The sequence below is a fragment of the Eimeria maxima genome, genomic scaffold (genome assembly GCF_000499605.1).
Source record: "Eimeria maxima Weybridge genomic scaffold, Emw_scaff133, whole genome shotgun sequence".
NCBI lineage: Eukaryota > Apicomplexa > Conoidasida > Eucoccidiorida > Eimeriidae > Eimeria > Eimeria maxima.
Genome location: NW_013564311.1, coordinates 21,306 through 44,262, shown reverse-complemented (window position 1 = coordinate 44,262; position 22,957 = coordinate 21,306). Strand labels below are relative to the sequence as shown.

General features: G+C 50.5%; 4 protein-coding genes across 4 annotated transcripts; 2 read left to right on the top strand and 2 right to left on the bottom strand.

Annotated features, from left to right (window-relative positions):
• Positions 1–716: 716 nt before the first annotated feature.
• EMWEY_00016390 (hypothetical protein, conserved) lies at positions 717–7,243 on the bottom strand (the record flags this gene model as incomplete). The annotated part of the gene is made up of 2 exons (XM_013479721.1): positions 717–763; positions 1,093–7,243. The coding sequence occupies 2 exons, from the start codon at positions 7,241–7,243 to the stop codon at positions 717–719; spliced, it is 6,198 nt and encodes a 2,065-aa protein (XP_013335175.1).
• Positions 7,244–11,226: 3,983 nt separating this feature from the next.
• EMWEY_00016380 (hypothetical protein, conserved) lies at positions 11,227–11,931 on the bottom strand (the record flags this gene model as incomplete). Its single annotated transcript, XM_013479720.1, has 1 exon — positions 11,227–11,931. The coding sequence occupies one exon, from the start codon at positions 11,929–11,931 to the stop codon at positions 11,227–11,229; it is 705 nt and encodes a 234-aa protein (XP_013335174.1).
• Positions 11,932–15,418: 3,487 nt separating this feature from the next.
• On the top strand, positions 15,419–16,446 carry EMWEY_00016370 (hypothetical protein, conserved; the record flags this gene model as incomplete). Its single annotated transcript, XM_013479719.1, has 3 exons — positions 15,419–15,528; positions 15,836–16,048; positions 16,335–16,446. The coding sequence occupies 3 exons, from the start codon at positions 15,419–15,421 to the stop codon at positions 16,444–16,446; spliced, it is 435 nt and encodes a 144-aa protein (XP_013335173.1).
• Positions 16,447–16,552: 106 nt separating this feature from the next.
• EMWEY_00016360 (transketolase, putative) lies at positions 16,553–21,072 on the top strand (the record flags this gene model as incomplete). The annotated part of the gene is made up of 11 exons (XM_013479718.1): positions 16,553–16,699; positions 17,131–17,253; positions 17,557–17,632; positions 18,043–18,183; positions 18,351–18,520; positions 18,819–19,016; positions 19,184–19,429; positions 19,615–19,987; positions 20,084–20,253; positions 20,404–20,611; positions 20,936–21,072. 11 exons carry the CDS (start codon positions 16,553–16,555, stop codon positions 21,070–21,072), a joined length of 1,989 nt encoding a protein of 662 aa, XP_013335172.1.
• Between the last annotated feature and the right edge of the window lie 1,885 nt (positions 21,073–22,957).

Here is a 22,957-nt window from a genome sequence, read left to right as displayed (position 1 = left end):
GGACGATCTGCCCAGCAATGTGTGTAATTTGCAGTAAACCCAAAGCTAAGCGTCCATTACAAAAGAACAGAACACCACTTCAAAGGATACCTCCCCAATAGGCTCATCCAGCAACTTCAAGCCACTTTGTGTGGTTTAATATAGGTGTTTCCCCCTTTCCGTTGTAGGTTCGCCACGATCCGTCGTCCGCTCGCATGTTTTTTACGGCAGCGCAGAAGGACTGACAGCTCCCCCAAACAGTTACAAGATTTGTCTGTCCTGCCATTTCGTGCCAAAACGGCCGGCACTTATAGGCTGACGGGTTGCAGAAGGATTGCTAGTGGTGAGCCCACGTTCCTCTAGCTTTGGTTGACAGAGCGGTGAGAGTATACTTATTTTTTGAGGAAAAAAAATAATTTATTCAAAAGCAATTGAAGATGTAACAAAAAGGCAAAATCGCTGCGACCCGTTGACAACAAAGACGCTGGCAAGGAAAGAGAGGACCAGAACAATGACGAGACTGCTTGGTACAGCCAAAATGCACGCTCAGTCCCTCGAAGTTGCTAGGTGAAATCCCAGCGTGCTGGACAAGAGCTGCGCTCGGCACAATTGGGCACAGTTATGACTTGGCACATATTCGATGCCAGCAGAGGGTCAATCGACACCGGCATGTGAGCCATCAACCCCACAACGCTAGAAGTAACTATGTATATATGGGCGCGAGTGCGTAGCAACAGTCATTCTTCGTATTGCACGGGTTGGCAGCTTTTCGTTTCTTCCGGGCCTGAAGAGCAGACAAAATGATCGGCCGCAACATAAACAGATGCAAAAACCGCCACTGCCTATGCTGTACGCACTTTTCCCACAGTGGACTTTCTTTTGACTGGAAGACCCGTTCTTCGTAGGAAAGTAATTTGCTCATAAATATTCGGCTAAAATGACGAGCATAGTAGCGCGGACTGCACGGTTTTTGCCGTGCATCAGTTCTATGGGTCTAGGAAGGAAGAAGCAGGAGAAGCGGGCACGGATGGAAAGTGATATGTGTGCTGAGATAGGAAAGCTGTGGCAAACACAAAAGCACAAGGCAATCTATAATGATGTTTTTCCTCTCACCTATACCCCTTGCGCGGATTTGGTCCAAAAGGCAGAGAACGGGTGGTCGAACGATAAATTGCCCGCATTGTAGGCAAGCTCCAATTACGAGTAGCGAGCCTTGATGACTTGAAGTGTCGAGGGATGGTACAGTTTCTGACAAAGAGCCTGCGATAGAACTTGGGAAGGAATTCTGTGGCCACTGCTGGGCGTGTGGCTGGCTTAGCTGTTGCTGCTCATTGTGCTGCTCCTCATTACCTTGCAGCTCATTATGTTGTTGCCGATACTGCTGCCGGCTCAAACGTTGGTAGGACTGATGGAACTGATGCAGAGATTGATTGGATTGCTGCAGCTGTTGGACATTTGACTGCCCATCAACGGAGTACTGGCCGTTACCCTGTGGAAGCTGCGCTTGTACCACTCGTTGTTGCTCGTTGTGCTGGTTCTGGCTATGGTGTTGACGTATCTCTTGCCTCTGCTGCTGGCTTTGCTGCCGCCGCAAGACGCTTGGATAGGCATTCCCATAGGAATTCATCGGCCTATGTGTGGCCGTCTGCCATGGCTGAATAGCTGCTGCTGGATTACCTAGTGTACCGGCCGTTCGGGATTCCTGGCCTGCTGCGGCTGCGGCTGCTGCAACTGCAGCAGCAAATGTGGGAGTGTTTGGCCGACCGCTGTAGGCAGGAACGAACACAGGAGCAGACGGGTTGAAAGACGAGAAGCTGCTGAGACTTCCGTTGGATGAATCGGCTCTATGTCCGCCCACTAGCCCCCCTGAGGGAAGTGTCCCCCCGTGCAACTGGTGCTGCGGAGGCCAGCGCAGCTGGTTCTGGTATGTCTCTGTTGTGGTCGTCTCCAAAATCGATGCAGCATTGTTGTCTGCTGTAGCAGGAACAACCATTGAGCTTGCTTGTCCAGAATATCCACTGGGACTTTCTGTCAAATATTCGAAGGGTCCAAATGCTTCAAATCGTGCAAGATGATTTGCCGTGCTGTTGCTGCCGTGAATGTTGCTGCCTGTGTCTTCTTCCTCCAAACTCGCCCTGTTCGTATGATGGTTCGTTTGTGTTGCTCTGCTAGTCCTGCTGCTGCTACTGTTGCAAACGCCGTCGCTTCCACTGGTGTCTTCGCTTCTGTTGGGGTATTCGCCGTAGGTTCTGCCGATGTCGTTGAAGCTGCTGGTGCTATCGTGCATGCTGTGGCTGCCGTGGTTGTCGTTGTTGGCGGAAAACGTTGGGTTTGTTTGCTGGCACCTGCCTTCATGCCCTTCTGCAGCACCATCTGCCCCTCGGCTAGCCGTTTCCGGCAGAAGGCTAACCTCCGGTGGGCCCCCTGCTGCATCTGCTGAAGCAGTGGGAAGTCGTTGCTCGCGTGACGAGAGTTCTGCTAGAAGCGACTGTGGCTCATAGAAGTATTCTGCTGCTGCTGTGTCACTGGTATACGCTGCTGGCGATGATGCTACAGGCGTTGCTATGAAGGGGAGCAGGCACCTGTCAAGGCGCACGTACTGCAGACAAACGGGGCAAAAGCCAAGGCGTATGTCTTCTCGGGGTATACACCCATCCCACGGCGGCGGCATTCTCAGGCCACAGGGCACAAAGTAGCCATTGTTCGCAGCATTTTCAGCTGTCCCTAGAATAATATCTGACAAAACGCCGGCAGGAATGTGGGAGCTAAAATAGTCAACGCGCTGCTGGGCAGATGGGGGTCCACGGTACGGCTGCTGCTCCTCCTGCTGATGCAGCAGCTGCTGATGCACGTATGCAAGCTGCTGGTGCTGCATCCACCAGTCTTGCTGTTGTTGCAACCACGCTTGCGGGTGGTGTAGCTGCCACAGTTGCTGTTGCTGTTGCTGCTGCCAAAATTGGTGGTGCTGCTGAGCCCACAGGAGTTGATGACTCGGTGTCCAAAGCTGCTGTTGCTGAGGAAGCCATAAACGTTGCTGGTTCATTAAAAGCCACGCGTTTTGCTGCTGCTGCAACGACAGGGGAGGCTGCAGTTGCAGCAAGGCTTGCTGGTGCTGTTGCCCGAGTGGGTGCGGTTGCTGCGTCGTTGGGGAGGGGTCTTGGGGCAAGGCGGTATTTTGTTGCCCGTAAATAAATGGCTGTTGGGGTGGCGGTTGCTTTTGTTGTTGCTGTTGTTGTGTGAGGTGAAATCGTTCTTGCCCGTATTGTTTCCTTTGCTGCTGAGTGTGTTGTTGCCGATCTTGTTGGTGCTGCATTTCCAGGGGCTGCTGAGGTTGCCATGCTGATTGTTGTCCCCATACATGTTGCTGTTGAAAATGGAGTCTATGGAGGCCAGAAAGGTGCTCTCCGTAATCATGCATACGTTCTACTACTGGCTGCAGCTGCTGTTGCTGTGCTTGGTGCTGCCCATTGCAAGGCGCCTGGGTTTGAAGGGGTTCGTGGATGCTGTCTACGGGGAAACTAGGAGCCCTCACTTCCTGTTGTAGCTGCTGTTCTGTGTGGCCTCCTCGCTGCTGCCCTTTCTGCCCCCCGTATGGATGTTGCTGATCCTTTTGAGGCTCCTGCTGTTGCTGCTCCTTCTGCTGCTGCTCATGCTGCTGCTGCTCATGCTGCTCCTGCCGCTGCCCAGGCCCAGTTTTCGGTTGCTGCTGGTGGTGGAGTGGGCTGAAATGCGGCACCGAATTATCACCATGTTCCTGCTGTTGGTGCTGTTGTTGTTGCTGGTGCTCATGGTGGTGTTGGGAAGTGTGATGTTGTTCTTCCTGAATTACAGCTGGAGGCTCGGCGCTCGGTTGTTGCTGTTCTTCCAGCTGTCTTGCTTCCCTCAGTGCGTGCATTCTGTTGGACCTATTTTGTACTCGAGCCTGTTCTTCTAAGAACTCCATTCGAGCCTGCGCCAGCTGCTGGTGCACCTGCAGCACGATTGGGTTGAGTCTGTCCCCTTGCTGCTGCTCTTCTGTTTGGTTGTGCACTCGTTGCACCTGTAGCTCGCATCTTGGTATTTGGGATTGCATCTTATGTAGCTGTTGTGTCCGACCAACTCCAGATCCACCGAATTCACGGTCCTGCTTCTCATGGTATTTATATGTCGCGTGCTCATTATACCTTTGGCCGAGATCTGCTCTCACAGCACCTCTTGCCGGTTCCACAAACTTGTGAGCTGCTTTATGTGTGGATAGGCCTTCGCATTTTGGGAATTCACGCTCTGGAGGTAATTCGGCTGCCTTCTGAGCCCAGGTAGGACGAAAATCTGGGGCGGAAACATTGAGAGAGTTAGGTCCATCTGCGCTCCTTTGGGTGCTCCTGCTACTGCGTCTGTCGCTCTCTTTACTCGATACAGGGAGAGCTAGGTCGCGATGTGCTTCTTGTTCGTATACCGGTAGCTCTTGCTGCTGTTGCTGCTGGTGCACATCAGGCTGGATTGCTGCAGTCTGTCCCTCGATATTCTGGTGGGTTTCTCGATGTCGTGTGCTCTCAGGGGCTCTCAGTGGGAAATTGACAGCCGGTTCTGTTGGTTGTTTCTGCAAGCGTCGCTGCTCCTGCTGCAGCAGTCGCTGACGACTGCGCGAATTCTTTGGTTGGTGACCGCCTCTCATCGGAGCCACTTTCCAATGTTCTGGCGAATGCTGAGTCAACTGCGTTGTTTCTGTCACAGGAGGAGGAGGAGGAGGAGGTAGGAGTAGAGGGATTCTCCTCCGGAACAAGCTTTTGGTGAGTCCACCTCTTTCTGCCTGCCTGCAGTCTGCTGTTTGCTTCTGGGTTATTTCAAGAGGCGCCCAACGCTGGTTAAGTATACGCTGCTGACCTTTGGACAGGCGATAATTGTCTGCTTGCTGGGATGTCAACACGGGCTCCTTAATATTCGAATCTCCGCTCCTTTGGCCTTCGTAGAGCCTTCTACCCGGCGTCGTTACGAGTGGCCGATTAGTGTCTGACAGGTGCATTCGGCTGCAGGGTTGGTGCCTCGTGCTTGTTGCTATCCCCCAAGGCACACAAGCTAAAGAGGCGTTTGTACTTGACGGAGGTTGATGTCGTAAGTAGTAATCACTCTCTTTTACTGCAGCTAAGGGAGTAAATGACAAGCGTAGCAGCTCACTTCTTGTCAGAGCTGAATTGCTCTCAGGGTTTGGGTTTGACCGCTGCTGTTGCTCCTGGTGCTGTCCTTGCCTCTCGCGCTGGAGCTCCCTTTGACACATCTCGTGATGCTGTTGATTCTGCTGTTCCTGTTGATGCTGCATATCCTGCTGCTTTCCCTGCTGTCGCTGTTGTGATTGCTGGTCCAGCCCCTGGACCTGTGCTTGTGGCAGTGGCCCTTTTGACACAGGATGTGGCTCTTTTTGTTGCACCCACCGCTGCTTTGGATGCTCTCTGTTCTGTTGCGTTCTCAGTTTTTGGTTTTCTGCCTGTACTTGGCCCTTACTTTTCTTATTCTCTCTCTCTCCCTGCCGATGCTGCTGTTGTTCGGCCCTGTGCTTTTCTTTGGATAGCAGTTGGTGCTGCGCCTGTGGCACCCTTTCCTCCCCCATGTTTTCCGGTTCGTCATTCTGAATCCCCTCATCTTGAGTGAGCCTCTGGATTGGGGATTCCTGGACTGGCAGTGTTTTTGCTCCCTGTTGCTGTGGAATCTCGGTCCCGCCTATGGGCTCTTCTTGTGCCTGTTCCTCTTCCAGATTATGCCTCAGTTGCTTGTATTTTTGTCGGTGCTTGTCGCTTCGTTCCGATCGATCTTCCTTGTGCTTTGGGTCCTCTTGTTCCTTTTGTCTTTCCCCTGCTCCTGGCTGTCTTAAATTTGTTTGTTCCTTTTCCCCTTTGGCCACCTGCCTCTGGTGACCTTCTTGCCTCGTTAGGAGCTGATGCTTCTGCTGGCCTTTTTGTGCATACGTTGATTTGCGTCCTTTCTGCAGAGCCTGCTGCACCTTTTGCTTTGAGGACTCCGTTAAATTGATATCACCTACTTGCAACGGCTGTCTTACCTCCCCGTGAATGGCCGCACCATGTTGCTGCTGGTGCTGCTGAAGCTGCTGTGCCGGTTGCTGGCGTTGAGTGGGCAGTTGGTTCTTGAAAAGAAGATCTCTCTGTTTCTTCCGTTGGGTGGTCTTCGCTCCATCTGTTTCACCTGTCGTCTCTACTTGTTGATGTGCCTCCAGTTGCTGCTGCGGCAGTTGCTGGTGCTCTTCGTGTTTTTGTGCCTCACCATCGTCCTCTCCATTTTTTTCTAACGGTGAATGGGGTTGGTCCTGCTTCGCCTGCTGCTGTTGGTCTAGCATCTGTAGCTCCTCACCTTGTTGCCGGTGCCGCTGTTGATGTTTCTCTTGCATTTCTTCTCGGTTCTGCTCCTCTGTTGTTGGTACTTCTGGAGGTTGATCCTGCCTCTCCTGTATACGGTGCTGCCTGTAGATGTTTTTGCGTCGTGTGAATGGCACACTCCGCGGTTTAGAGCCACTTGCGGGCTGCTGATTCTTCAGTTGCTTCTGTTGATTTTGTTTTTGCTGCTGATTGAAACGGATTGCTTCTTGCCTCTCTTTCTCCAGCTTCTCCTGCCGCGCTCTACCTTCCTCTTCCAGTCGAGCTTGGAGTTGTTTCTGATGCCTGTTAATTAGGTCTCGCTGCATCTGTTGAAGTGTCGCTTGGTGCATTTGCCGCAAATCTTCTTCCTGCTGTTTCTGCGCAAGGAGCACCCAGGGTCGCTCTAATGGCGGATGCTGCTGCAACGCCTCGTGCTGTTGCTCTTCGCGCCTCTGAACTATCTGCCTTTGCTGGTATTCTTGTCGCAGCAGGGCCTGCATCTCGTGCTCCAGCCATTCTTCCGGCATATGCTGCAATTGAAGATGCTGTTCTCCGTCTTCCTCAAAATGTTGGCTGCTAGGCCTGCTTTGTATTCCTTCTGGCGGTTCCTTACAACGACCAGGAGAAGGTGAACATGACGATGTGCGGTTTCCTGTGCCCAAGGAAGCGCTGCCATCCATTAGGTGCATCTGACGCCGTTGCTGTTGTAGCCCTTCCATGCATATTCCATCTTCGTTAGACGCATTATCCTCTGGCTCATCCAACCTTTGCTTCTTGCCTTCTTCGTGCCTTGGGGAATTGGTACGCTGTAATTGCAGCGGCCTACCCTGCTGCTCCTTCTGGTGCTGTGCGGGCCAGTTGACCTGGTGGTCGATTACTTTGCTACCTTGCTGCTGCTCTTCAATCTTTTGTTTCGCCATTCGCCCTCGTTGGTTCTGCTTTGTTGTATACATCCGTTGGCGCTGTGAATTCTCATCGCCAGCCTCCTGCCTTTGCTGCTTTTCATGCTTTTCGGTACTATGCTGTCTCCCCTCCGGGTGACCTATTTTTCTGTGGTAACCCTCGTCTTGCTGGGGATTTCGCCTTGGCTCGGTTGCCCTCTGTGTAGTGCGTGGAGAGCTCGCGGAATTCGACGAAGTTGTCCCCTCCCGTTGACCAGGTGGCTGTGGCTCATATGACTCAACCACAGCGGAGGGAAACAAACTGGGACCTTGCAAATCCTGCAAAGGTCTCAGGGATGAGTTCTTGCTATTTATAGTATCTTCGACAGTGCTTTTTGTAGGTGTTTCTGCGGGTTCTCCGGCGACAACTGCAACGGCTCTAAAACTGCTGTGTGATGGCGGTTCCTGCAGAGTGTCCAATGGAAAATTAGTGCAAATGCATTCTCGTCTTTTCTTTCCACGTTCATCCTCCTCGCTAGAAAAGACACATACTTGCAGCTCGCCATGACCTTCGGTAGGTCCTGATGCTTGCCGAGAAGCACAGAATCGTTCCAACCCAATAGCGGTGACTGGGCTTTTTGTACAGTACTCATGAAACAGTCGTTCCTTAGGTGATGTATGGTGAATATCAGTCTCGCTTAGACAGTTAGGTAAACCGGAAGAGAAAAGGGACGTGGCAAGCGCATAGTCCCTACAAGTTGAAGCTTTTGATGAAGTACATGAGGAAGAGGCAGATGCATCCTGTCTTCCCCCTTGCTCACTCTTTGTCCCTATTTGCCCGCCTGATAGAGGCGCAGTCACTTGCAAGTGCCTGCTGACTGGAGGCTCAGCGACCGCAGTGACCAAGTGGGGCAAATACGATTCAGAAGACAGCCCGTCAATGGGGCTTCCTTCTGGTTGCGTTGGGGGCAAACAGGAGAATCCCCGTGGACGCTTTTCGGAATACAGATGCTCAGAAATGTGAAGGTCTTCGCTGCCGCATATGGTGCAGCCTCCACTGCATTCCCGCTTGCATTCATGATTCCACTCAAGTTTACTTCGTTTTGGTGGCTGAAGGGTCGAGAGTAGATGCACTGGTCTTGTCCCTCGATGTGCACTAGTGGCCTTCCCCCCTTCCTCTTGCTTGCTTCTTGTAGATGGCAAACAGGACCCGCTAACCCGATTCGCACCTGACTCCCACGAGGTTTGTGTGCAACTACTACCCTGCTGCTGTAAAAAAGCACTGCCACTTTGTTCTGATCCACACGACAGAGGTACTGCTAGAGGGGAAATTCGCCGGTTGATGCAGAATGAGCGGGAGGGCATCTCCCCCCTCCGTAGTGCAGGTTCTGCGCCTGCGGAGTCAAATATGGCTCTATTTAAGGCAGGAATATGGGCATCTTCTCCTCGATATTCAAAATTCCTTGGAAAGAGAGGCATGAGCACTTTTTCATTATCTGTGTGAACTGGAGGCGACTTGAAAGGCTGCTGTTTGCTTGTTGCCTGATCCCCTCCTATTCTTATGTGATTCTCTGCATGCCTGTCAATGGAGCTCAATCTGATTCCATTAGGTTGCGGGAAGGCAGCCCGTGATGAATAATTCTGTTTTTCCTGTGTTGCCTCGTTGTGAGGCGCGCGTCCGGCACCCACCATTACGACCCCCCTCGGAATAGTTCCCACTCCTGTTGTCCTCTGCCGTGTTTTCAAAAGACCAGCACCTCCGATGTTTGGCGAGCAAATTCTACGAAGCTCCTCATTGAAAGTTGAAGTCGAGCGCCTCCAGGACCGCCTCCCTGGTAGCTCAAGGAGCCTCGTGCCGTTCTCCCTAGACTCCATGCCATTGGCTGTGTTCGTGCATTTTACTGTCCACGCCAATCTATCTTGATAGGATAGGGGCTCATTACCTGGGATGCCACCACTCCTCCAGGACAATGAGCTGAAAGAAGGCACTTGTCTGTTCGTTGAGCTCTCTGTAGCGTTGCCCGGCAGTCCCCCGCAGCACAGCACGCCCCCGTCTCTAAGCAGGCTCCGCCTACAGACACTGGTCCTTGGATTTCCATTTTGATCTTCGAGGTAGAAAGGTGGGGGTCCTTTGATATCTCCAGGATGTGGTGTTCGTGCCTGCATGGGCAGCGCTGAAGAGGAACGAATGCAAGAGTGCCCTTGGCCGTTTCTATTGCCTCTGCTTACTCTTTGATAACACTGTATTTTGACAGAAATAAGCACTCTGAACAGACTTTCATATGAATCACTAGCCAACGTTCTTTGTTGGTGGTGAGACGACAAAATTTGCACCGAAGACGGAGCCCTGGGGAGATATCCGTGCCAAGTGGTGCACCTCTAGCTGTAAACCTAGTAGAATAGTGATGGCCGAGCTGTAGTGAAGGTGTTTACCTTCAGTGGGGATGCCAGGGGAATACTTTTGACCTTCAAAGTACTATGCCAGTTCCTGAAGACGCCTATGTGCAAGGCTCACGGGGGAGAATGGTCCATTCTAAGGCTATAACAGAGTGTGTTGTATGAAAACTAAATTGTGAAAATTTAACAACAAAGAAGGGACAAAAAATATTCAGCTGACAACTTGAGAGGGAGAAATTCCGCTCCACAATGGAATCCAGCGGCGAGATGACCCCGGCAGTGAATGCTTAACGTTCAATCGGGAACCTCAACACTGCACTTTCGTAATTATACACGTTGGCGAGAATGAAGGGTGGTAGTGCTCATAATATATTATTTCTGCATTGTAAGCAGAAATTAGCGTGGGTCTACGGAAACGCCGCCCGTGGTAGTGACCACTGGTGTCGCCTGTTTACAGCGCCACTAGCTAAATAGCAGTACAAGGGCCAACCTTACTGTCTTATCACACTTCAGTTTGGAAAAAGAATCTCCATGGTATTCCGGAGTTTTTCAATATCGAAGGCTTTCACTTTGCCCCAAGTTTGACGGCCGAGGGCGCTCTCGTGCCCGCTTGAAACAGGGGAACTTAGACAGAGCTCATAGTGCACGGTTACCAGTGAAGAAGCCAGTAATAAACACAATGAATGCCTTTAAGGTTTTTCAGCATTTCCGGAAGCCGGTCTCCCAGGCTCTGCACGAGCAGCGATGCCGTATCCTCTCAACATGTTCGCTGAGGAAGGGCAACAGCAGCTACAGTTGTGATGTAAAACCTTTGGGGGCAACAGCAGCTAGAGTTCTGATGTAAAACATTTGTTGTAAAACCATACACCCAAGCAGCATGATTCGCACATCACAACTTGAGAAAATACAAGAAGTCCCCCGGATATATGCCCCCCTAATCTCTTGTGAACCGCTTGTGTACGGGGCCAGAACATGATGCTCCGATACCACCTGCCCCTCAGATGCCAGTTCCCAACATTTTTGTGCGTGCACTGGATTCGTGAGTAGCCATTGCTGTTCCTGTGTTTATTGTGTTATCTACCCTTTCTCACCTACAATACCATATACTACTTCGCATTTGCCTACCCTGACTTTGTATAACAAAAACACTCCACACAACAATATCACACTTCACTAACTGAAGGGTTTCCCTCTTGCCCTCTTGGCTTGAGGCAGTGCCGTAGCCATCTCAAGTGAAGTATACTGTTGTGCGCTATGGGTAACGTGAACAAAATTTAGTTTGCAACCATGGGCATCTCCCATGCAGGTGATGGGGTGTGAAAACCCATCAGGCTCAACTGAGAAGGGCGTTGCTCCTTTCAGCCGTTGGAAAGTAAAGAAATTGAACAAGATAGTTTCCTTGAGAGTATGGGTGGACCTTTGCTCAATCCACTCCACAACGTATGGTTCAGCCATTCGCCTACGTACTTAGGTTAAGGCGGAAACCTAATTCCTACTCCAACAAAAAAGGAGTCCACAAAAACTGGTTGACACTTGGGTGTCCATACATCTTTAAAGCTGGAATTCAGATGCAAGTGGGTGGAAGCTAGTGGATGGTGCCGCTGGTTACTCCCAGCTCCTGATATTCACCTAAAAGTCCCCAGTTCCGAAGCTGTAGTTGCCGATCTAAAGGTAGTTAGCTCGTCGTGCGGCTGCGGTAAACCATTACTTCGAACAGCCACAGCTGTTCCCTGCGTGGGTCCTATCGTCTTTAATTCCTCTTTGCTCTCCTTTTTCCCAACAGTACCAGATGCAGCTGCTACTGGTGTATATCCCTGCCTAACATGAATTACGCCTGGTGTGTTAACAGTTGCAGCACTCTGTAGCTGGCGGTCAACAGACTCTTTAGCTATCTTGCCGCCCCCAACTCGCTGCTGTCGAGGAGCACCTTTCTTTGTAGCATCCCTTTCCAGATCGGCTCTGCGTCGCCTCGCTAGCTCCCTCAGCAGGCTAAAGTGCTGCTCCCTCGAGCCTCTACGAAGGAAGCATCGCACGAGTTCGTTGGTCCCCGACGGCGCGTTCGTGATGGACCCACTCAGCAAAATGGACTTCTTCAACAAGTCAGTCCCGTCTATTTCCTCGACTCCCAGGGCCTCATACACCTCTCTCCTCAATGAATCACTCATTCGGATCTCAGTTTGCCGCATATCTAATACGTATTTATTGGACATGAGTATCTCTTGCAGCTCCTCCTTCGAGCTCACACTGGGCACAGTGAACTCCCCCGCTACTTCCAAGAGCACAGAACTGTCCCCTATAACTGAGAGGCCACTAGAACCCTGAGCGTCCATGATGCCCGATCTTCCCCCTTTTAATAAACCCCGCTCCCTACCCAATTCCCGCCGAGTTAAGCTCCTCCACGTGAAAAATTGAGAAATTACTCAAAGAATTAATTCACGCTGTGGCCCGAAGTCCGGAATAAAGGGCAGGTCTCGTATTGAAGAACTACAATGAAACCCACTAACAGATCGGCAAAGAGGAAGGGCGGGTTAACAGCACGTTCCTCATCGAGGGAATCGAGAAATTGGAGCTAAAATACATTTACAAACGAGCATACGATGAAAAATAAAACCAATGAGGAGTCTCTCTCTCTAGCTGCAAAAGCACCCTGACATGCATCAGCTCCGCGCGTGCTAGCGGTTCGATTCGCTCGTACGAGAACCCTGTCTAACGATTGGTTCACCGGTTAATCACACTTTCCCCTGGAATTACAAATGACTTTTCTACCACACGCATAGCCCAGAATAGGTTTTATAGTTCATACACTCTCGTAAATTGTGTGAGTCTGCACCCCTATTGCATTCGCTTGTCCGCGGAAGGACCGTTGCCACTCTGCTTTGTTTTCTGCCTGCAGACTACTCACCACCCGTAGAAATGTTCACGTACGTTCTACTTTACTTCTTTAAGCCTTAGCATAGTGGTAAATAGAATACAGAAACATGCCGCCGCCCACATCATTTGAGTGTTCACTTACATTGGGGATTCCGTGTCTGGTAGTCTTTAGCTCCTCGTAAGGCGACGTCGCCAGGAGAGATCTTCAGATTTCAACAGTTTAAACTTCATTTTAACGTCAAACTTATTCGTTTGGAAGTTGAATGTCTTCTCCCTGTTGAATTAAGGCATGTAGCATACTCTGTTCGCAGACGGACACTTACTCGACAGTAGGCAACGTGCACGAAGTATAAATCCCAAAAGTGTCGCAGTGATAGTGGATGCAGGAGGTAACATGGGGTTCTGCTTTTATGTCGGGCAGACTTGCTTCCCGGGCTACAAGGAGGTGGGTCGCCACTTTGAGACCGCCTATTAGGAGGGAACTAAAACTTACCAGAGGGTTGTTGGCTGCTGCTCTAGAGCCGAAGTAACCACGGTGAGAGTTATTTGAATGCAGCTTGCATCGCTTACCAGTGTCTAGATATCCTGCTCAATGCGGCCCAAGCACATTTGGCTGCCGTTGATGCCACGGCAACCCGTGAGCTCAAATATACTTTGCTGAACCTCCACAAGCCTGCCACTGTATGCATGAACACAGTAGACCATTGTTGAGAACTGCTTGTGTTCCATTTGTCCACAACAGGGCCCGGTAAAAGTCTTGTTGGTACAGGCTCATCAACAGTGCACAAACCATGCTGCATCTGCCCTCCCCCACGGCTTCGTTTGGCCGCTTCTTCAGCTCCGCGCGCTTCGTCTCCATGCAGCCCCGCCTTCCCCATCCACCGAAGTATTGCTGGTGAAGGCTGCTGATGACCCAGTGTTGCAGTAGCTGCGCAGCCGCGCGTTTCCGGTTATGCGGAGCCCGTCGAAATTGGGGTGCCCTTGCATAGTACTACCTTCACTCCTGGTTTTGCAAGCATTGCCACCACTTTAAATGGGTCATTTTTGAAAACATGAACGACTCATTTGAACGGAAAATAAACACACCGCCGATAGAAGTCTATTCACGCACCCGACATCGTTCCCAGTGCTCGCACTCGATGAGTTCGACAATTTTCTCCTCATACAATGCGCTGCCAGTGACACCCCAGTTCCGGTGAAGCTTTCCGCAGTAGGACAAGAATCCGAAGAAGTACGAATTCTCCGCCTAGTACTTGTGCAGCTTTACAGGGAGAGAGCATAATTACCCAATACACGGGAGTAGCTCTCCGCTGTCTGGTGGGGGATGGGGGTGGGGAACACTAAACCCTAAATCAACTGCGTGAAATTGTTCCTCGTCGGCAGGTCGCTCTCGCTTCATCGGCGATTACTGCAGGAATTGACATGAACAGTGCAGCGTAAGGTCGTGTGCGCGCTCGTTGCAGTGCGCTACTTGCCATGCCGGTAGCCTTTGTGACGCAGAGGAGAGAATACTCACGCACCTGCGTGTGCGTTGCGCATGATCTACTTACTGTCAGTCATAGTATTGGAATCAGACACTCTTGCATGCATGTACACGTAGCCGCTGTACACGACATGTAGGCGAACTGACTCATTTATAAAGTAGTAATACAGACCCTATTGATAACTAAAGTAAATGTCACACGAACAGTAGCAGTAGCGGTAAAGTTACAAAAATAATCAGTATGGTAGCGGGGATTCCTACACCAGTAGCAAAAATCAGCACCAATACCATACTAACGGCCGGGAAATTACTACGTGAAATTGCAACTAAAATTAAAGTCGTTATTAGTAGCACTAACTATAATAATACTGGAAAATTAGCAATTACTATAGTAGTAACAATACGTATAGTTGCACTTACAGAATGGCGCACAGTAGACAAGAATCTTACCTACACGAGAGCGTGTGCCCCTATATGTCTTGGCTAATCACCAAATACGCTAATAGCCGGCCAAAGTATTGCATAAAGAACAATGACTAAAATAACTGGACCCGTTAGACCAGTCTTGATAAAAAAAGAAAGGGAAAAAAAGCAAGCAAGGCTGTTTCGGGTAAAACAGCAGGGACCTATACGTCAACCTAGCCCTCCAGGACGTCGGACAGAGAATCCAGCAGAGAAACAGGGTAGGCAGAGGCAGAAGCGAGCAGATGTGGAGCACCAATAGGTCTAGTCACATATGCAACTTGATAGGAGTCCTCCCCCCCACAAAAAAATAGCTATGCGACGATGTAGCCATTCCCACTAGTCCAGGCCTGCGGAACACCTCCAACAGGTGCAAAATATGTAGATAGAAAAGTGGTAGAATACCCAGGGTCATGAGAACCACACATTCTACGCTAGCGCGCTCAGGCCGGCTGGGGGGCAGTTGTAATGCACAGGCACTATAATCGCCCGCCCTGTTAAACCTGTATCGACTATATCCACGAAAGGAAACGATATAAAATGTTATTACAGATATGTTAGAGCACGTATACATGAAATACGGCTAACCGGCTACGAGCTTCTCCTGTCACCGCCGTGGGGCTGGCTGGGCCGCTGAGGCACGCAGGTGAGACAGATCTATTTTGGATCTCCTTTTTGCACAAAAAGGAACGAGAGACGTGTGTGCTGGTTTATTAAGCATTTAGGGTATTTTAAGGGAAGGAATCGAGAATTCCGTGCTTAGCTGTTTACGTGCACCAAATAGTTAGGTCAGTTGACTCACGTAAGCCCTGCGCGAGCTGTGTACTACACAGGCGGCATCACCCTGATCACACACACGCCCTGAATTTGCATTTATCATTGGATGTCTAATGTTTTTAAGAGTGAATCGTGTAAATTTAAGTATAAATTAGCGCAATTCCATGATTTACATCTTCAATAAAGACATGCACGAGTGACTATTCGCCCGTTCCGCCCGCGTAATGGTGGGAACCCGAGAGAACACCGAAAGAGCTGTAGATTGTTCGGCGGACTTTCAGCTCATTTTTGGCTCTCTAGATAGTTTCTTTGATTCGAAGTATGCTCATAAGCAGTGAGTGCTATGCTGGTTAAAGAGCTGGGCGATGGGGGATGATTCATGACGCAGGGATCCCCACAGTTTCACTTGCGGGTGTTATTGGTTCAGTTTAACTTAATGCAGCACATCAGCAACACAGTATAGGCGTGAAGACGTCAATACGTTTCCTGCTCTGGGCCCATTCCGCGATGAATATAGTTGTCACTCCATCCGTCCACACTGTACGGCACCTGCAATTCGTCGTTTCGAACGTGCTCGTCGCCGGAGGGAACTTTGGGTAGAGGCTGTGCCATTTGCGTGTGCTTTTCATTCCAAACCGCAGCATCACAACCGTGTGCTTTCGAGGGGAGAAGGACGCCATCGTCTGCCTAAAGGCTCTGGCTGCTGAAGTTCACAATCAGCGCGGCTTCGTGGACTCTAATTCGCGCACTTCTCTCCTTATTTGCAACAAACAGGAACGAGAGGACGGTGCACCGAGTTGGATCTTTTGGGAGGAAGACAAAGCCATTCAGAACACAGTACCGAGGATCGCGGTGTACGAACGCGCAAATCACGGTGTTCGTGCCCTTGTTTCCTCTGCATGTGCTGCGTTGATGCGTCTGTGTATGTGTGTGTCTATCTCTAAGCGTGTATTATTCGATGCCTGAAGTGCGGTACGCGCCAAGCGATCATCCATGCATCCTACTCTCATGCCATATATTGGCATGCACACTCACCCGCCTTTTTTCTCTCCGAATACGAACCTAGTCCGTATGGTTGTATACGTTCGGCTAAGGATGACGCGTACGTGTGCTTGTGTGTCTGTAAATGCATTGGCGCAGGCTGGTGGAGTCATCTGACCTGATAGAGTTGAGGAAGAAAGCTGCCTTCTATCTTCAGTGCCTCAATCTGATTGGAAAGCTGTTCGACGAATTCGGCGGGGACCTGGATTGATATAGCTGGTGACATCTCTCCAGTACCTTTCGGGCATACGATCGCAGACTGGCAATTAGGGAAAGGGAAGAGTTAACCGCTGAAGCGAAACTCCACAGGAGGCAAGATGGTTGCCGTCAGGAGAAAGAGCACTGAAAATGGGCCGGCCAACGAGACCTCTCATCTGGCAAAGAAGCAGATGACAGAAGCGATAACTCACCAAGACGAAGTTTGTGTCAATACCATCCGAGCTTTTGGTGCGGATGCTCCGGCAGTAAGCATTCCTAGGAAGGGAACTGCAGCCACGGCACTAGGCATCCCCCATTATGGCTGTTTCATTCGCTTTGGCAGCAATTGTTTGTGGATTACAACGCCAAATAGGTGCATTCCTTGCAGCAGGTTGCGCATGTGCGCTTGCGCATTCATTTGAATGTAAATGCATGATCATCATGTTGAGCTTTTGTCCTGGAGTTAACTAATGTGTTTTGCATCCTTACAGTCTGAGAGTTAAGTTTGCGTATTCTTCTTAGGTGGCGAAAAGCGGACACCCTGGGGCTCCCATCGGTTGTGCGCCGATGGCCCATTGTCTGTTTGGCCATGTCATGAAGTATTACGCTAAGGATCCCAGGTGGTTCAACAGAGACCGATTTGTTCTCTCCAACGGACATGCATGTGTGCTTCAGTACACGATGCTCCACCTTGCAGGTTCGTGTTGATTTCTTACATTCTTTTGGAAGTGGAATTGAGACCATGCGCTTGTCCTTAATTTACTCCCCTGTTGAGTTGTCTTTGCCTTTCCACAACAACTCTCATTGCACATGTATTTTAGCATATCCGTTTGCATCTCTTGGGATTAACTGACTGTTCTTTATATTTTGAGACCAAATGGTATCGCTTAGCATAAATCGTTTCATCGGTTTGCTATTTAGTGTTAAGCACAGACGACAGACGTCCAGTCCACAAGGTGTGGGAAGCAGCATGGATCCTTCAGCAGCAAATGGCTGCTTCTGTCCAACTACGACTCTCTCAGTGCTACATATATACCTTTATGAGGTGAATTGAGGGTCTGAGGTGCACTTGTTATGCCATACTTCGCCTGCAGGATACGACCTCTCCATTAATGACATCAAGAAGTTTCGGAAACTCCACAGCAAAACACCAGGCCATCCTGAGGTTGGGCACGCACCAGGGATTGAAGTGACTACTGGTATGTTTTACGCCCGTTGTCTCAATTGCCGCTGTGTTCCTATGCCGCTTTGTTTGTCCCTCCCAGTGTCGTTGTCCTGCGTATGCTGTCTTTACCCGCCGGTCTACCGGTTTTTTGTCTTGCGTGGGTCCCTGTGTGCGTCACGGCCTGCTTGTTGGCTTCGCCTTTTCGACTGCTCGGCACGTGCTGCTTCTTATTTTGTTCCCGCTTACCGTTCTGCCGGCAGTTGGGTGTATTTCCATTCCAGTGTGTGCCTAGTGATATGCGTTTGTGGGTCACCTTATCTCTGCCATTCAGTTCCCATGTAGTTCTGCCAGCTTGCCTATGTTGTCATGCTATGACAGTCCCCAGCCGAATGCCCCGCCTTCACGTGTCGTCACATGCGTATGCCCTCTTTATTTTGCCTTTAGGCCCTCTAGGCCAGGGCATTTCAAACTGTGTAGGTTTGGCGATCGGTGCTCATCATCTCGCTGCAAAGTTTAACAAGCCGAATTTCGATTTGTTCAATAACTTTATTTACTGCATATGCGGAGACGGATGTTTACAGGAAGGTTAGACAAGGGTAGCTAGGGAGTTGCTCCCCGAAGTCAGTCTTCCTGCCATTCGCCGTTTGTAGGTGTTATGGTGGGAATCAGTAAAACTGTTGCGAACGTGTTGGAATGCCTGCTGTTTTGCATTTGGCGTCTAGGTGTTGCCAGCGAGGCTTGCTCGTTGGCAGGCCACTTGGGTTTGGGCCGTCTAATTGTTCTATATGACTCCAATAGTGTGACGATAGACGGCGACACATCGCTGAGCTTCACGGAGAACGTTATCCAGAGGTTCAACTCCTACGGGTGGCACACGCAAACGGTTAAGGACGGCGATAGAGATCTTAGTGCCATTTTACAGGTGGGGAGGGCCATGAGTGAATGGGGCAATTTGTGGGGGAGTGCAGAGAGCATATGTAAGAGTGTCGTTAGAGATGGGCAATCGGGTAGCGAAGTGCTAGCGGGGAGGCGAAAGATGAAGATAGAAGATAGGAGCGCATAGTTCCTTTCGATTGAACGTTTTGTTCACAACTACTTCTGTTCATAACTACTTCGTGCAGTGGACTCAAAGCCTTTGCATCAAGGCCAGTTGCCACAGCCGTGATAAGGGTATCATCATCAGCTCCCCCGAGTGTGGTAAGTGTGTGCTTCGTGTTCAGGCTATTAAAAAGGCGAAGGCTGTGACAGATAGGCCCTCTCTCATCGAAATAAAAACAACAATAGGGTGGGGAAGTCAGAACGAGGGGACTGAGAAAGTTCATGGAGCTCCTTTGAGTGCCGACGACATAAAACAACTCAAGGTGAAGCTGGGGCTCGACCCAAACGAGAGCTTTCAAGTGCCAGAAGAGACGAGGAAGGTGAGAAGCAGTTGGAGGGGTGCGGGCAGGTTTTAGGGTTTTCCAGGAGTACCAGCTAGCGAGCTACTGCATTTACGAACAACGCAACTACAGACTTCTTCGCCACAGCCTAGGGAACGATAATAAGTGTACCGCCTTCCCGAATTGGCGTGTTCTGTGTGAATCAGTTCTACGCTGATGTTGCCGCCCGCAACAAAGCTGAATACGAAGCGTGGCAGTCTCTTTTCGCTAAGTATGGGGAATCGTATCCCGATGAAAAGCGAGAAATAGAAAGGATGTTTGGCAGAGAAGTAAAGGACCAGGTTGAAGCTGCTCTTCGTGATATGGCCAAGGCAGCAGCAGACACCCCGGCCTCTACACGCGTTCTCTCGGGCAAGGCTCTTAATGCCATTAAAGACTTCATGCCAGAGCTTGTAAGTGGACGGCTGTAAGTGCCTTGCATATACAAAAGCGTCGAAACTTGTGCTTGCGTAACTTGTTATCGGCGATGCCTGATGCAGCAGCTCCCCGCCCCTCGTCTGCACGGCCCCGCTGCATCCAAGCCGTTACCCCTTTTTGCGTGATTTCTTCGTGTGTCTTGTGGGGGTTTTGCTGGTAGATCGGTGGTAGTGCGGACCTGACAACGTCAAACGAGACGCGGCTAAAGGGCGAATCTGTGTTTTCCCCATCTTCGAAAGTTGGCTCGTATGCTGACCGTTACATCCATTTTGGGGTGAGGGAGCATGGGATGGCTGCCATTTGCAACGGGCTGTATGCCTATGGGTGTTTCCGTCCTTTCGGGGCTACGTTCCTGAACTTCGTAACTTACGCCTGGGGGGCGGTGCGGCTAGCTGCCCTTTCGAAGCTTGGCTGTCTATTCATAGCCACGCACGACTCTATTGAACTGGGAGAAGATGGGCCGACACACCAGGCAGTCGAGGTCATTCCTCTCTGTAGGGCATTGCCCAACATGCTTTGCATCAGACCAGCAGGTACGCAGCATAAGAATATTCGTGCATTGACCTAGTCTCTCGCAACAATTGATCCATGCATAGCTCTGATTCACAAGAGGTGTTCGTGTATTGCAGATGCGAACGAAGTGGCGGCGGCTTACATGCTCTGGTTAAGGCATTCAACGGGTCCTACAGTCATGTGTTTGTGCCGTGGAAGTATCCCCCCCATTGCTGGAAGTTCAGTGGAAAAGGCATTGAAAGGAGGCTATATTGTTTCTGACTTCTCTAGCTCGGGATTACCCCAAGTAAGACTATCATAGTGGGTCTTGATCCTGAAGAGACATGCTCTTTCTTTTCGGTATTCGAAGCCGGCAGACGACAGTTGGCGTTTCTCTCGTGCCCTTCTTTGTCGCTGACTGTCTTGGAAATGTACCCATGAATGTCGCTTCCCCCAGGTAATAATTGCTGGCTGCGGCTCGGAGTTGCAGTTTTGCTTAGAGGCGAAGCAGCTTCTGGCGAACTGCGATGTACGCGTCGTCTCCATGATGTGTTGGGATACATTCGAACAGCAGCCGGAGGCGTACAAAGAAGAGGTCCTGATGCAAAAGGAAAGGAAGCAGGGGAAAGTTTTATGCGTGTATGTTGAAGCCGCAGCGACCCTAGGTACGCCTGGGGACCAAGGGGTTTCGAGAGAGGGGACGATAGGAGAGGAAGTACTGCTGTGGAATAAATGCATTAGCGTACTTCAGTCCCTAGTCATAGTGTGGTTTACACACTATGACGGTTCATTGCAGCGTTGTTTGGTTCCTTCTTGCCCCCTGCGTATGTTTGAATGCCCTCACAGCAGTGTGACTAGTACTATGACAACTTTCTGTGCGTTCGTGCATTGCCCAGCGCCCTACCCTAAATGGTGCACGTAAATCTATGAATGCGCACGCATGTTTCCTCCACTGCGTCTGTCATGTGTGCTGCACGTCCACAACACAGGCTGGGATAAGTTCTTTGACGTGCACATCGGAATGAAGGGTTTTGGCGCCAGCGCCCCGCGTGCAGATATTTGGAAAGCGTTTGGCTTTACCGGCGAGAACGTCGCAAAGAGAGTCAAGGAGGCTCTAAAAAATTAGACGGTCATCATGCAGAGCAGGGTACTGCAGAGGTTTTGGCAGCTCGCAGTGACCGCGCCTGCAGGCATGTCGCCTGTGCATGAGTGCATTGTTGTTACTACCAATGACGCTTGGGGTCAAAGCAATTCGGAAGTTGATGGGAGAAATGCATTTTTTCCTCTCGCCCCGTTTTTCCTCTCCAGCTCATTGGAACCAACCGCAGTGGCGGAGTCCCGGGCGTCAACCTATTTCACTTCCAGTGTACATACAGCACGGAGTACTACCTCATGACAGTTCATGGCGTACGTAGCTAGTGGAGAAATGTAGCTGCTGCGTTTGTGCCGGCATACAGGAGCACCTTGGCTTACCATTTAGCTACTCTGGTCCCGTACCTACCCGGAACTAGTGGATCCACCGCTAGGGATATAATTAGCGTCAGTCTCGAGGAGCCCGCAGCATGCCGCGCATGCAGCTAGCTGTATGCTCCCTTGTATAGTGCACGGCAGACTTTTTTGCTTCAACAAATAACGGCACTTATGCCACTTGCAGCTGTCTGTGGATTGGGATAAAGTCTCTCCAGATATATACTAATACGGCGACGAATGAGAGCGCCTTTCCCCGTAGGACCGTAAAAAATTTGTACTTTAGCAACAAAACGCGGAGTGCAACCCATTAATCAGCATTACTCAAGTTTGTTTTGGAGGAAGGCCAACTTCGACAACCGGGGGGGGCAGGCGCTTGTCCTTTAGCGACTTCTCGGTGCAAATCTTGTACATCTGAGGGAGCGAACAAGAAGGTCGGACTGAGCGTTTATTCTGCAACACGTTTGTCATCTAATTCGATTCGATGGCTTGTGGTGGTGGACTGGCCAGAATTGGTGCAGACATGCCCCTGTCCCCTGGTGCAATGCCGATAGAGAAGCTGCAAAACCCTCAGATCTCCCGTGCACAAAAGGAATGTGACCACGCCGGAGGATGTCCCCCCTTTGTTACGGTCTACTTGATGGTACGCTGTATACGATTACAGTGTCGAGACGATAGTGAATCTCGTACCTCCATAGCTTTGCTGCACTTCTCTTTCATGTGTGTGTGCCCATCATCGGTACAAGCTTCCAGACACTCGAAGAGCACACTTGCTTGCCTTTCGCATCCTGCGCGTTATAAAGGTGATTCCAAAAGGCATGCAATAGCAAAACCACCAGTGTGCCAGCGCAGATGGGCAAAAAGCGTAGCAGCCCATCCACAGTAGTTTAACGCGTACTCTGCCTCAAGCGAGCGCACATAGGACCACCTGAACCTAATTTCTGGATTTGGCACGTACCTTTCCTCACAATTGGGAAGTAAGGGGGAAACACCAGCTTGTTGGGCACTTCCATATCACCGGAAGACAACATTTCCCCGCTGCGGGGAAAGGAGATCTCCAGCCCTAATCACTGGTCGTGGTAGGTAGCTCCAGTACTTATGAGGGGGAAAATCCCGTTGCCTAATTAAAATTGACTGAGGGACTTCTCAACATCTAGGCAAATTGTGGGAACTGACCCGCCTGCAGCTCCTCGTCGAGGCCGAGCACTTTCGTGTACCAGTAGCACCCAGGTATCAAGAGCTTCGTCGCTCAGCAAAGCTTGAACGCACGAAGGCAGGCAACTCTCTTTCTAAGAAACAACGGAAATGTGTGGACGGCAGTCCACGGAGAAGCTCCTCACCTAGCGACACCGCGCAAAGCGCATGCAACTTGCCAGCCCCTCAGCGTGTCAAACGGCAATGCAGGTTGTATTAAACTCTCTCGACGAGTGAATGAGAATCTAATTTGATAACTAATTTTCAGTAGTTCTATCACTTCGCTTAGGAGGCGCTTTTGTGCGGTCCCCCCGCCTTTGCTCGTTGCCGAGGCGTGCTTCTGGTTGCTC